At 38.6% G+C, this 13,717-nt stretch overlaps 2 protein-coding genes across 2 annotated transcripts in view; both read right to left on the bottom strand.

Moving 5' to 3' along the window:
• The window catches only part of LOC145768990 (maestro heat-like repeat-containing protein family member 1), a 145,142-nt gene extending 131,712 nt beyond the window's left edge, over positions 1–13,430 (bottom strand). The window contains exons 1-3 of the mRNA XM_082580590.1: positions 13,315–13,430; positions 2,598–2,743; positions 2,389–2,517 (exon numbers count right to left, since the gene is read on the bottom strand). Coding sequence (XP_082436716.1) covers positions 2,389–2,517; positions 2,598–2,743; positions 13,315–13,348 — 309 coding nt within the window. The 5' untranslated portion in view covers positions 13,349–13,430. The remainder of the gene's footprint in view (positions 1–2,388; positions 2,518–2,597; positions 2,744–13,314) is intronic.
• On the bottom strand, positions 6,665–10,225 carry LOC145768245 (uncharacterized). Its single transcript, XM_082579730.1, has 7 exons — positions 10,115–10,225; positions 9,614–9,772; positions 9,245–9,406; positions 8,737–8,865; positions 8,018–8,321; positions 7,453–7,538; positions 6,665–7,033 (listed from the first exon to the last, which is right to left on the bottom strand). The coding sequence occupies exons 1-6, from the start codon at positions 10,223–10,225 to the stop codon at positions 7,516–7,518; spliced, it is 888 nt and encodes a 295-aa protein (XP_082435856.1). The 3' UTR covers positions 6,665–7,033; positions 7,453–7,515.
• Positions 13,431–13,717: the final 287 nt, after the last annotated feature.

Raw genomic sequence — 13,717 nt, 5'->3', positions numbered from 1 at the left:
GTATGCTGAATTAGTATGCTGAAAATGTTAATAGTCCCACTTTTTTTACTTTTTGTATTTTTTCTGTTTAAATAAAATGGGGTCAAATGGGCCACACATCGGCTTTTTGACAAGTTTTAGCTCACTTGCATAACTTTTTTAATTCTATGTATGTATTTCTTTTATATATGGTACCGGTATTTTTTAGGTAAACACTGTAAACAGGCCTATTATTACTATTAGACATAGCTGTTGGTTGCATGATTAGCTCTAGACATGCCTAGAAAGAGAACTGATGTGACGTCCGTTTTCTCTTTGAGCAAAAAGAAAATAGAAAGTGCTCATACAACTGAAAGTGGTAAAGGCTTTGAAAAATCTAGGATTTGAGAACCCTTCTAACCGTGCCATCGTGGACTTAATGACTGTCAATAGGAAAGAACTGCAGGTCTTTATCACAGCAAACACCACATGCTTTTTAAAAATTACTGGAATGCATTTTGACTTTTTGAGTCCAAGACCCACCTCTTTAGGAACCCAATGACACCTACACTACTGCAAAATCAACTCTACTTGGCATGAGAGTTGTGAATGACATAACTGAATCCGGTGTGGCAAATACAAATTTGAGCGTGATGAACGAATACAATTTGCTGCACACCAATGATAAAGAGCAAAAGCAGTTCCTTCTCAGGACAGTCTAAAAGTTCAAATAGCGGTATCCAGATAGGAATAAGTCCATATTGATGCAATAACTATATTATAATTAATAACATTTTGGACATCTGTCAACACTGAACTAATTAATTTTCAGTAATTTTGTCATTATTTTCCTATCATGTAATCCCGTGTTGCTATTAGTGTATTCTGTGAAGCTTTCAAAGTCGGTAGCAACCTTAAAATTTTTTTAGTTGCCCCAAAAATTTGACAGGATTATCTTTTCAGGTATTGACACGATATGAGAGGGTGCCCCACTTGAATTTCAAAATTTTAATTTGTTTCCAATTTATGAATCACCCTATTGTATAGTATCCTATTTCAATTGTCAACTATAGACCCTGCTGTTTGACTTGGAACCTTCTACTCTGTTTATGACCACCAGTTTAAAATTGAATATTTGTAAAATGTTTCCTTATTCATATCGTTCAATTTTAGTTGTAAAAAGGCCTTTATGGCTAAAATTGTTGAGCATCACTTTAACAAAATATATGCCACCCAATAGGTCTATGATAGAATAGCAAAAATGAAGTTCTTTCCTTACCATTTCGACGTATAGAAGTTGTGGCCCATTTGACCCCACAGCTGATGGGGTCAAATGGGCCACACCTACCTCAGTTTAGCACATTTTTTTATGTTGTGAAGAAAGAGGCGTTCTTCCCGGCTATCAACGCAAGGCTGAGCACTCACTAGTACAGCGAGGAGTTGCGATTCGCTAACCATAACGGTGTAGCTTCCACGCTAGCCATTCAGACCATCCAATCAACAATATGTTTCTCGGCAGCAGATTTGTAGCCTCATGGGCGAAACACGTGTCTATCGCTGTCAATTCTTGCTACAAATCGGCTGCCGAGAAACATATTTTTTTATGTTTTTGCAAGTTTTTAATTTTTTGAAAAATGTCTTATTTCATTGCTGAAAGGTGTAATGCTCTGTGGTAAAATTTTTTTTTAAATCTCATCAAAAGTTTTATGTGGCATTCACAAAACCGAAAAAGTGTCCCTTTTGACCCCGCATGACCCTAGTCAATTCGGTCAAAATGTCCGAAAAAATATATAGTCAATTCGGTCAAAACATCCCTTACGAGATAAAACACGACAACGTTTCTCAGCGAAACTTAATGTTGTAGCTAGTCAGGAAGTGCAAATTTTGGTTTGTATTCAGCTACTTGAAAGGAAATATTTTCATCAGAAAAAATGACCCAAATAAATAAAAAATGACCGAATTTTTCCAAATCATTTCGGACAAATGACCAAAAAGTCTCAGCGAAAAAAAACTAGACGCCGAAGATGATTCGCTCGATGTCAAATAAGAAAACAAACAAAAAATAACAGTTGATGCGTCCATTTGGAAATAATGGCAGATTAATTATTATTATCAGGTAGGCTATAAAAACACCTTAATCTTAATGTTAAGCAACAGAAAGTAAGATTGTTAAAACTAACTTATTACATTGGGTGATCATTCATTATTATCATTCATTTCTTTATTGTTGCCAATTATTTTCAATATACATTATGCCGCTGTGATTTTACAATTCTCCAAAAAGGGGCTTTCTCCGAAAAAGGCTGTCTCCGAATAAGGATTTCTACGAATTGGATTCTCCGAAACGGATTCTCCCAATAGTAGCAGACCCCTTTTTATGTGAAGCACACTAAAAATATTAAATTGAGAATGTAATGGTAGCCTACAAACCTTTGAGTTGGTGAGATAGTCTGACGCCAACAGAATTATCTTCCTCACAATGTCTTGTGTTAAGTCACAGCATCCATCGATGACATCATTCAAGCATGACATCAGCAGTGTTCTGTGGGCTTGATCAATCTAAGAGGAAGTCATTTTTAAAAGGTTACAACAACTTATTTGGGAGAATAGATATGGAAGTTTAAAGGGACAGCAAATACCTTTGAATGTCTTGTTAAAAACTCATATATAGCATTGACTACTAATTCAGGCTGCTTCTTTCCAAAGTATGATAGAGAGTTTGAAATTGCACTTTTTGTGTGTGAATCATGATCAAACGTACTTGAAATGAGAGCTGCAACCAAACCTAAAAACAATACATATATGATAAAAGTAAAGGAAAAAGCTTATTGAACAGTAGTTGGGAACAGGACATTCTGTCACGGCCGACTGACCACGACCGACCTGTCGCAATACATCTCGCCACAGGGTACATGTCACCACTAGACGCAAATTTCTTACTAATCCGATTAACGCTTCCTTGTCATAGCCTTTCCGTGGCTTGTTAGACTCGAACCTTGAACATCTATTGATCTATGTTAGATCACAGCAACAGAGTAATCTTTAAACTTCTAAGCATCATGTGATTTTGCCTCGCCTCTGCCTTTTCGTTCTGATGACCTTCTTTTTTCGATTTTTGTGTATGTACACTGCACAGTGCACATGGTAATCAAACCAAGTGTAGACAAATATTTATTGAAATAACAGTATGATATACATCCAAACAGGAAAATATTTACACATATAAAGAAAAATACAAAGAAAAGTATAAATAAACAAAATATACTCTTACTTTTTAACATACCATCTCTTTGCTTTCACCAAACGCCTTAGCCTGTTGTGCACTTGGCTACATGAGGCACGTATGATATCTGATGATATTTTCTCCCAACAAGTGCGCAATTTTGCCTTCAGAGCTGTTACGCTTAAATGATTTGAAGAACATGCTTCACTCTCCAAGATACTCCATATTGCGAAGTCCATTGGGTTTAAATCAGGAGAGGATGGCCATAATTCCTTTGGCCAAAACCCTGCCATATTCTCCTTACAGCAGTCTTGGACAAGATTCGCTGCCACCTTGTTGAAGACTTATTCAGTCTTCTCCAAATGTTGCATTGATCCAGGGAATTAATTTATCCTTCAACATTTTCAAATAAACATGTTGATTAACTTTTACTCTCTCTTCAATGAAGAGGGGCACCCCAAACCATCAAAGAGGCTTGTTTCTGTCTCCGGAACATCAGCCTGTTCATTCAGTGGGATATCTTCTTTATTCTTTGCATACGTACGATCATTCTGATGATTATGCACAGCCTGGACAATGAACAGGGCTGCGATTTTTCCTTACTTGTCAAACGACGAAAATTCTGCGTTTGTCGAATAGTAATATGACGTCTCAAGAGTCAGATAAGCGTTTGGCCGCGAATTACCGCACAAATTGTGTGGATGTACATCAGAGTCACTTAAGTTTTTAATCGCACGCTGGTAAATTAATAAAAGTGAAAGAAACGAACATTAGTAACAAGTGCTTTTCGCAACAATGGTTTCGCCAGTGAAATCAGTGGGCCGCACATGTCAATCATCTTGAATATCGTCAGACAGTGGCCTTAATCACAAGTCATGCAGTGATTAGCTGGAGCAGAAAGACTTGACGCTACATTCATTGCAACAGCGCACCAGGCAGGCTACTTCAAGCAGAAGTGCATGAGCTCACTTAAATCCTGGTAAAAAATTTTCTTCGCGAGGACGTTGTACCACAAACTTTCAATAGAAGGAAACGGCTCTTCAGATGCTAGGCGCTGATGAAGCGTGTGGTACAGCGAAATGAGGAGTTCCTGGTTAACATCCGCACCTGCGGGCTCTAGAAGATGGCGAAAACCAGGGAGCACATCACCTGTAGGTGTTGAAGAGTAGTTCGTCTTGTAACTCGTTGGAGAGCATTCCAACTTCAAAGCCAGATATTTCGATTGTTGGTGGTGCTACAACATGAGAGGCCGTTTCCACTTCCTGATGAGCTTAAACATCTAATGAAGCTGTGCTATTGCCAGGGCAATATGCTATTGGGTAATCACTGATCAATACGATTAACCGATTGATACATTTAATATTGCATATAGCCAATTATGATGAGCAAATTTGTAACATTACGCCGTTGTTTCATATTATTGTAATATTGTTCCGTTTTCTTTTATCTGCAGTTCATTTTTCGCTTTCTCCATGCTGTGTATTGCCTTGCTGTTGTAATCTCGCAGTAGGTAACGCTAGCGGTATAGCCTAGCTCTGAGGGCTTTTTTTCTTTAGCGATCCTCAGCTTCGCGTTTACAATAGTTCTCTTCTCTTCCTGGAGCAAAGTAAACAATATACACGTCCTGTAGGTACACAAATTAGCGCTTGATACTCCTTTGCAATCACTCAACCTGCGTGCGATTAAAAACTTAAGTGACCCTGACGTACATCCACACAACTTGTGCGATAATTCACGGCCAAACGCTTATCTGACTCTTGTGACGTTATATTACTATTCGACAAACAAACGCAGAATTTTTGGTCGTTCGACAAGAAAGAAAACATCTCAGCCTTGCACACACACAAAAAAATTCAAATTAAAGTAACATCAATTCTCTACTAAAACGCGCTAGCTCTCAAGCTTGACCCGCCATCTCCTAGTCTACTCCAACATCAGCAAGATGAAAGTTGAGAAAGTTAGGTAAGCTTGAGGCAGCCAATAACAAAATCTTCCAATTGTGGATCTTCCCGAATGTTGTTGAGCCAATCACCTTTCCCTTTATTACAAGTGATGATGTAAAACAAGTCCCCTTCATCAGGCAGTCGTTCTTCTCGAATAATAGTATTTGCAAGCTCAGCTATTAGTTTTGCAGTATGATCACCACCCAGCTTTAACCACCTCAAAACGATCCTTAACCAGCTACACACCATGCTGGGATTCTGAGTGTGAAACTCTACGGTCCACGACATTAAGGCGCGAACAAAACGCGCGAGACAAAACGGCGCAGAAAAAACGGCGTAGAGACAAAATGGCGCCGCATAGGCAAAACGGCGCAGAGACAAAATGGCACCAAAGTCAACGTAACAATTTTTTTTCTTTTGAAAATACTTAACTCAAGCGCTATAGTTGATCAATAATAGTTTTGATTCAAACGCGTTGCTCACTTCAAGTTCATTTGGGAAGCACGAAATAACATTATTGTAAAGAGAAACTTCCGTGCAATATTATCTAATTTGTGATAATTAAATGAGTTCAATAACACTCAATGACATTCCTAATTCAAATGCGTTGCTCCTTATATTCGAAGTCAAGTTCAGTCGGGAAGTAAAGACCACATTTGGTCGGGGAGCAATTTGAAACAGCGTAAATTTGTTTGCAATAAGTTCAAAGATTATGTCGCATCATTGTCAAGACAAAAAAGGGCGCAATTAATATTCTCGCATCACACTTTGCGTTCTGTCTCTCACACTAACAACCGTGACGGCTTATCAACTGCCAAGAAACTATTTATTCTGTACATAATTATCCAGCTGGCAAAAGTGCGACCACAGTGCTTAGACGTGAAAATTGTTTGTTTTGAAAGGTGCGAAGATCGGAAACAACTGTTTGCTTGAGATGTAGGCAGATTTGGCTACAAGCCGCAAAAAATATATTCTTACACAGCTAACAATTCCATTGATTTTGCATTGATGTTGATTCAACGTCTGGCAACGTTGAATCAAAGTTATAATGGCGGATATTGTTACCTGGATAATTGCTTTGTAGTACAGAATTAGCGCACGTGACAGTTCAGAGAGATGGGTGTCAAAGATAGAATGCAAATCAATATCACAGTTGGACGGAATCTATGGCAAACCAGACGGGTATTATTTTTACTTTTCGAGCTGGGTACAAATTGCAACGGTTTGCCGATGTTTAGAACGATTCAATTAGCGAAATCAGGAATTATTTATTTACCACGCTTCTGCAGAAACAGATGCAAAAAAGTGCAAAAATATATAGTTACAGACTTTTCGCAGTCTGTACTCACGATTTACGTCATTTTACATTGATTCAACCATGATGATAATAAATCAAAGCTAAAACAACAATGTGCTATTCTAACAGCACTTATCTTTTGAAACATAACAACAAACGATGTCCACTTGTGCAATCATCGGAGGCAGTCAATTTTATGATAAATCAAATTCGTCTAACGTTGATTAATAAATCTAGCCAGGTGACCGCCTCCTTTAATCTCAAAATGCAAAATGAAAAACACGCAATCGATATACGTAAGCCTAAGGATTCAACTGGTAACTGTGGCTGATACCGCGAAGAAATTCCCACATCGACTGAGGTTGTTGGTTAGTGTTGTTACCCATGAATTGATCCAATAGGGTCCGAATTTTTTGGTCGGCAGTTCTATACTTCCTTCTCTTAGCTGGAGGTTTGTGACCACTGACCAGCTACCATTTTTTCGTGATCCATGTCCCGACATGTTTGGACCTGTCTCAGCCCGTCGATGAGCTTCCACATCGTCGTGTGTGCCATCATCAGCTCGTTTGGCAAACGGCGGTGTGAGGCCTCCGCATGGTTGTTTGTGCGGTCCTGAAATATATCTGTTTTTAAAACTTACAAACTTCGATAATCACACCTTAAGGGATTAAGTTGATAATACGACAATTCCATCACATCTTTACAAAAGTACAATAACTTAATAATGGACATACTGCTTTGTTGTGCACTGAGGATTTATAAATGAAAAAACTATAAGAACGTCAATTGAGGGTAGCTGGAAAATGAGCTAACGCTCTTTGAGTCTCCAGCCACCCTAATGCTTCCAAGGATCCTAGCTACCCTTATTTGACGTTCTTATACAGTACATATACATAAGTTCGTTCATTAGTATTTCATGTTCATTTGTAAAACATTGCTGGAATTGGTCTGGCTACGTCCTTGCATTTGGCAGCGACCCCTGAGACACAACGAAGCACGGAAGCAGCCCACTAATATCATGTAGAAGATACCTGGTCATGCAAAGTACGATCATGGACGCTCCACAACGCTGGAAAAAACATCGGAACACGTCTTCAACCGCTATTGCGACATTTTCCTGTTGAAATAAAAACATTGATACAATTTTTGAAAATAGCTATGACTATTAATATCGGAGTGATACAATCAGTTCGAACACTGCTGAAGGATATCGATAGTTACACATTACGAAAATGTATTGCTGGAAAACAGGACAGGAGCCGAGGCAATAGTCTGTTCTTAAAGCAATACTCTGTACATAAATCCACCGTTGGGCGTTGGACAGTATAAAGGGCTATATTGATAGGAGTTGGTTAGAAACGGGACAAATTACACAGGCACACATTTTACGTAAGGCCGATGTGGAAGTTTATTTGTTCATGTACGATATACTGACATATGTAAATGTGCGTGACCTACGTAGCATCTTCTTTTACTAAGTGGTCTGACACCGATAAGCGTTCAAGAACAACTTTTAATTGGTTTAAAAGGGGTTCTATTTGACCTGAATTTTTAATTTGACACGGTTCTAATCATGGTGGTCGTTTTTGTACTTACCAACATAATACTCTTCAAACCAGTCAAAGAGAAACATCAAATTTGGTGGCAAGTTGTTTTCCAGCGCTGTCATTGCTTGATCTATTTGGCTTGAAGGAACAAACGCTGTGGCTAAAATTGCTTTGCAATGTAAAGCAAAATTGGCATCGGTCTTGTACCGTTGTAGAGCATGCGGTACAGTTCCCAGATGTTTTTGCATATTTTTAGCCAAGTGATAAAAACAGCCGAAAAGCTGCGCTCCGGGAAAGGCAACTTGAGCGGCTCGGATCGCAGCCAACTCGAAGTCTATCGAAATGGCTAAAGGCTAAAAAATAAATAAATACTTTGTACAGTTGTACATATCAAATGCCAGTCTTGAAAAACAAATAAAAGCAATATTCTTTATGTTTATAACGTACAGTAATTAAATCCTTGAATCAGCCACTTGGGGGGAGAGCAAAATGAGGAACTTACCTTGTTTTTACTTTTTCTTACTCTCCCGATTTTGGGTTGTTGTAGCTAGGATAACGTTAGCTAATTACTGACTATACTTTCTTTTACGGTTTCTCTTTGTTTGGGCTTTTGAATATTTTTCCAGGGTGTAGAATTATTCTTTTAGAGATGAAGTAATTTTTTCAATCTAGATACAATTACAGGCCTACTGTTGACAAAATAGCAACTCGGTGCGACTTTGCTGAATCGAAACGTGTGTTATTTAAGCTTCAAAAACGCATACTTACATTTAAATTGGGCATAACTTGCTGCACAGCGGGAAAAAATCTTGAATACGTTCTTTGACTCTTGTTCGGTAGCAATGCGTAGACCATGGGAAACACCCATTCTCGCTTTTTCACAAGCATCACGTATAACTGCAAACATTCATGAAATAAATAACCAGAATGGTGACCACAAGAAATGCGCAAATGAAAAACCATGTTCTCGCACAGGGTTCGAATCGAACCTGCAGCCTTTAGATTATCGGTCTGTTGCTCTAACTAGTCGAGCTAACGAAGATATTTTTCAAATGCGCATATTTGCATATAAACCCAGCATTTGCTTTTGATTATTGCTTGTAGTTGTCGTTCTGGTGGCTCTTCCTGGTTCGTGATTGCCGTGCTGGCAATCCTTAATAAGCCAGACAGTATACGACCATGTTGATTGAAAAGATGCTGGCTACGTAAATCATAATCACTTTCTTGTCACATCAAATAAATAACAGCAACATATAGAAAATTAAAGCAACTGTACCTGTCCGCGTTCATACAGTGGTGGAGTCAAGCTGAATGTTCCATCCAAATAAACTTGTTGCAACGAATTTGAAGTCCACTCAATGTTTTTTTCTCGGCCAAATATTAAAATTCTGTTGTTCCCTGACGAAGCTCCAGAGTCACACAGCAAAATTTTTTTCCTCTGCAAAATAAACAAACAAGATGACGATAATCTCTCTCTTGTAGTCTCATGCCCGATGACGATAATAGCAAACCGAATAAAACAAAATTTATCAAAAATAAATGCTGTATTCATGGGGTACAACGAAGGTGGGTTACCAGGGGCAGCTGCTGCGGTGTTTCTGGTGCGCTGCGTTAGTTTCTTCAAATTTTTTGATTCGAGGACTACCTTAGTCGCAGCGCTGACGTTTTGTAATTCTGCCACAATAATTTGGCTTGGCAGCTCTATTGTGTCTTTAGCTCTTCTTTTTATTCCTGTTTTGACTTTGGCTATTTCGACGTCAACCGCACTTGCATCATGAGTGTGGCGATTTATTCTCTTTAATACCTAAAACAATGTGATTGACTTATTTTGTCGCGAACGTAACATTTGCTTGTATCTATCCACCGTTATAGAAAACAACATAACGTATATATTTTGCAGATTGGCAGAACACAAATTGTTATAAAATATGTAGCATTAAATTTTCGAGTTCAAGAAAACAACGTATTCTTAAGAGTAGTAAAATTTTTCTTCAAGTCCAAATTCTATGCTCCAAAACAAGAATGGTTAAGATCTTCCAATCATATAAGGCCACAATCGATACTAGTCACTAGGCCACCAGAAACATTATTATTTTGCATTGTATAAACTAAATTATTATGATCAACATCTTGTGCTGTCACTAACCTGATTGTTTTGAACGTTTGTATGAATCCTCGCCTTGCATTCATCATTTTTGAGGTAACATCGCCAAAATTTTTTAGACTTGTCTGAGCTGAACCGATCGAACACATACATAAATCCACTGTCAATTAATTTGTCACGTTTTTTTGCGATTGCGAGATTTGCAATGACATCCTGAATCTCAACCCCTTGTGTCTAGCTCTCAATAAATGACATATGCCGGTCCGTATTTATACCAAACTGGGTCGAACAGAAAAAATAAAACCCGTCTGGTTTGACACCTGTCTGGTTTGACAGTGACACCCATCTCTCTGAACTGTCACGTGCGCTAATTCTGTACAACAACATCAATGCAAAAACAATGGAATTGTTAGCTGTGTAAGAATATATTTTGTGCGGCTTGTAGCCAAATCTGCCTACATCCCAAGCAAACAGTTGTTTCCGATCTTCGCACCTTTCAAAACAAACAATTTTCACGTCTAAGCACTGTGGTCGCACTTTTGCCAGCTGGATAATTACTCATTTAATTATCACAAATTAGATATTATTGCATGGTAGTTTCTCTTTACAATAATGTTATTTCGTGCTTCCCAATGACTTGGCGCCGTCGTTTTGCCTCTGCGCCATTTTGTCTCTGCGCCGTTTTGTTTGTGCCTTAATGTCCTGCTTCGAAAACTCTATAGCGTTCTAACCTAAGTGCTACACTTGTTACTGCTTCTAACACCGCTATGACCAGACTACTTGAGCTGCTGGACGCAAAGAAGCTTGGGCGATGGAACAAAGCCATCCAAAACATTGCCTTCACACTCAAGCCGCAAATCATCAATAACCTCACTGGGCGCTCAGCAAACTCCCCTCGCCAGTGCCTATTTCTGCAAATGCCATCACTTCCCATCTAGTGCAAAACGAGCTCTACAAAACAAAGGCTCCCGCAAAGCATCCGGCCTTGTCGGTAAGGAGGTATCTGCCATGTGGCGAGTGGAATCACCAGTACACCACAAGCAGAAACAATCACTGTAGACTTCACTTACAGAGAAGTTCACCATCGCCCTCCACCTAGTGAAACTATACAAGTCTCCAGGGCCGGATAAGATCTGATCTGAGCTTATGCTCCATGCTGGCCCTGCTCTCAAGTCCAGGTTATGTAGATTCCTTTCTTCCTGAACCACCTTACAATTCCAAATATCAGGAGATGAGCTTTAATGGTTGCGATCCCCATTCCCCCAAGCCTCAAAATCAACCAGAGGAACAAACGAGTTATTGCCGATATCTCCCAATTTTGTATTCCTTTCAAAATCCTTGAAAGGTTATTCTATGGCCGATTGCCCGCGTTAACCCAATCATCAACCTACATCATCCAGTCATAAAAAAATACACTCCGCTCAACACTGCCAGAACAGATATTTGTATAGCCAATAGTACCAGCTATACATTTCAATCACTTTGCCATGCGGCCAATTCCCAACGGCATACCAAAATACGGAATGGCCGTTTCAGTGAGTCCGATTCGGCGAGTCCAATTCGGCTAGTCCGATTCGGCGAGTGCCCTATTCGGCAATTTTTTGAAATTTTTTTTTAATTATTGGGCATCGTAGCCTAATTATCATTGCCGTTTTAGGGGTTGGGGTTACAGCAGGGGTTCTTAACCTTTTTGTCTTGTTTACCCTTTGCCGAATGAAAAAAGTAAAATTTACCCCCACAGTTTTGGTGGCCCCTTGTGATGTTATCGTGTCCAGTCAACCATGCAAAGAAATGCAAAACATTATTTTTTGTTTGGATTTACCTTGGCAAATATCAAAAACAAGCTGTTTATTTGCCGAAGACACGATTGTTCTTGATGGGGTCCTGTGATTGTGAACAATAATGTCTTGGAACAGTTGTGAATAGAGCTACTCGCATGTCGTCTTTGGGAAGTAAGTGAGATCGATGTTTTGTTTTAATAGTCAACAAGGAAGGGAACTCTGCTTCACACAAATAAGTAGTTGGAAAAAGTATAATAACTTCCAATGCACGCTTAGTCAGCGTAGGAAACTCTTTGACTAATCCACACCAAAACTTGGAAAAGTCACCACGGCACGATAAGAATTTAGAACAAAGCGTTGTTGAACATTGAAGATCAATCAATTCATCTTTGCAAAGATCATCGTCAGCAATACTTTCTAACTTGGCTTCGAAGGGATGAGTTATCCAAAGAGCCGTACTGTTAAAACTTTCACCTTCGAAGTAACCGTCAAAGTTCTTTTTTAAGGCGTCAAGGTTCTGGCATATTTTGACTTCAAGGTCAGAAATCTCGTTGCGACTTCTACTGACTTTCCAATCATCAAATGTTCGAAAATTTGTCTAAATTCCTTTTTGAACTCTTCTACTCCACAGATCTAATTTTGTCTGAAAGCCTTAATTTATGATTCAGTAAATTTACCCCCTCGGTAGGTGAAATTTACCCCCGGTTAAGAAGAACCCCTGTGTTAGAGGTTAGGGGTTGGGGTTAGGGCTTTATTTCAACGTTTAGCGACGTTAAAACAATGTAAAAGCGGCAATGATAATTAGGCTACGGTACCTGATAATTTAAAAACAAATTTCAAAAAATCGCTGACTAGGGCACTCGCCGAATCGGACTAGCCGAATTGGACTCGCCGAATCGGACTCGCCAAATAGTAGCAGACCCACCAAAATAAGTGCTTCAATAGGTACTAGGTACAGCGAAAACAATTTTTTGTAAACTTGAAACAATATTTAGCATATAATAATTAACAAACGTTATCAAGTTTCAACCTGGAGTTACACAAAGCAGAAATTTTATAAAACCCAGTGGCTATTCTTACCATATAGATTCTGAAGCCATATGAATATAGATTCTGAGGCCATATGCACATGCATAGTCGCTTACTCAAGCATGACATATTCTATTCCTTCATATTCTCTTGTAAAAATTAACAATATGGTACCGGTACTTGTTTAAAAAAATGGTTTCATCAATGTATAATTTAGAAGTTTGTTTTAGCAATTTTTGTTTTATCGCTGCCGCCTTTATTGCATCCTATTTATATGTTTATTATACAATTAATATACATACACAACTTAACCTTTCGCAAAAAGATGCAGAGCTGACACATACAACACCTGTGAGTGCATATTGAGGTCAAATTTTATGCTCAAATGAACATGTGAATACTGAATATAGCCTTTGCCTTCATAAAACTTACGAGGAGCTTGCGATGTATTCTTTGCATTGTCCATTGACCAGTTTTAAATCATTAGTAACAAATAGCAGAATGTACGTTTCTTTAATACATACACAGATGTATGCAATCAACTGTGGGCTATACTAAAATGCAAAAATATGTATTCAACAACCAAAATACCATACCAACAATTATCAAACTTCACTCAATGGTGATAGCAGCTGATGAAAACTAAAGACAAATTACAAGACATCTTGTAATTAGTAATCGTAAGTAACCCCGTAGCACCCTATGCTGCACAATAGTGCACATTAGCAATGTAAATTTTTGGGGAGTACATAAACTTTTGGGGAGTAGAATAAATATTTGTAAGAATTTTGTGAAAAACTGGCTCAGTGGCTTAGTGTATCCACTTCTGAATCGG

Source organism: Aplidium turbinatum, chromosome 4, assembly GCF_918807975.1.
Source record: "Aplidium turbinatum chromosome 4, kaAplTurb1.1, whole genome shotgun sequence".
NCBI classification, from domain to species: Eukaryota; Metazoa; Chordata; class Ascidiacea; order Aplousobranchia; family Polyclinidae; genus Aplidium; species Aplidium turbinatum.
Note: the sequence above shows the minus strand (reverse complement) of the source record. Positions and strands in the feature narration are given on the sequence as shown.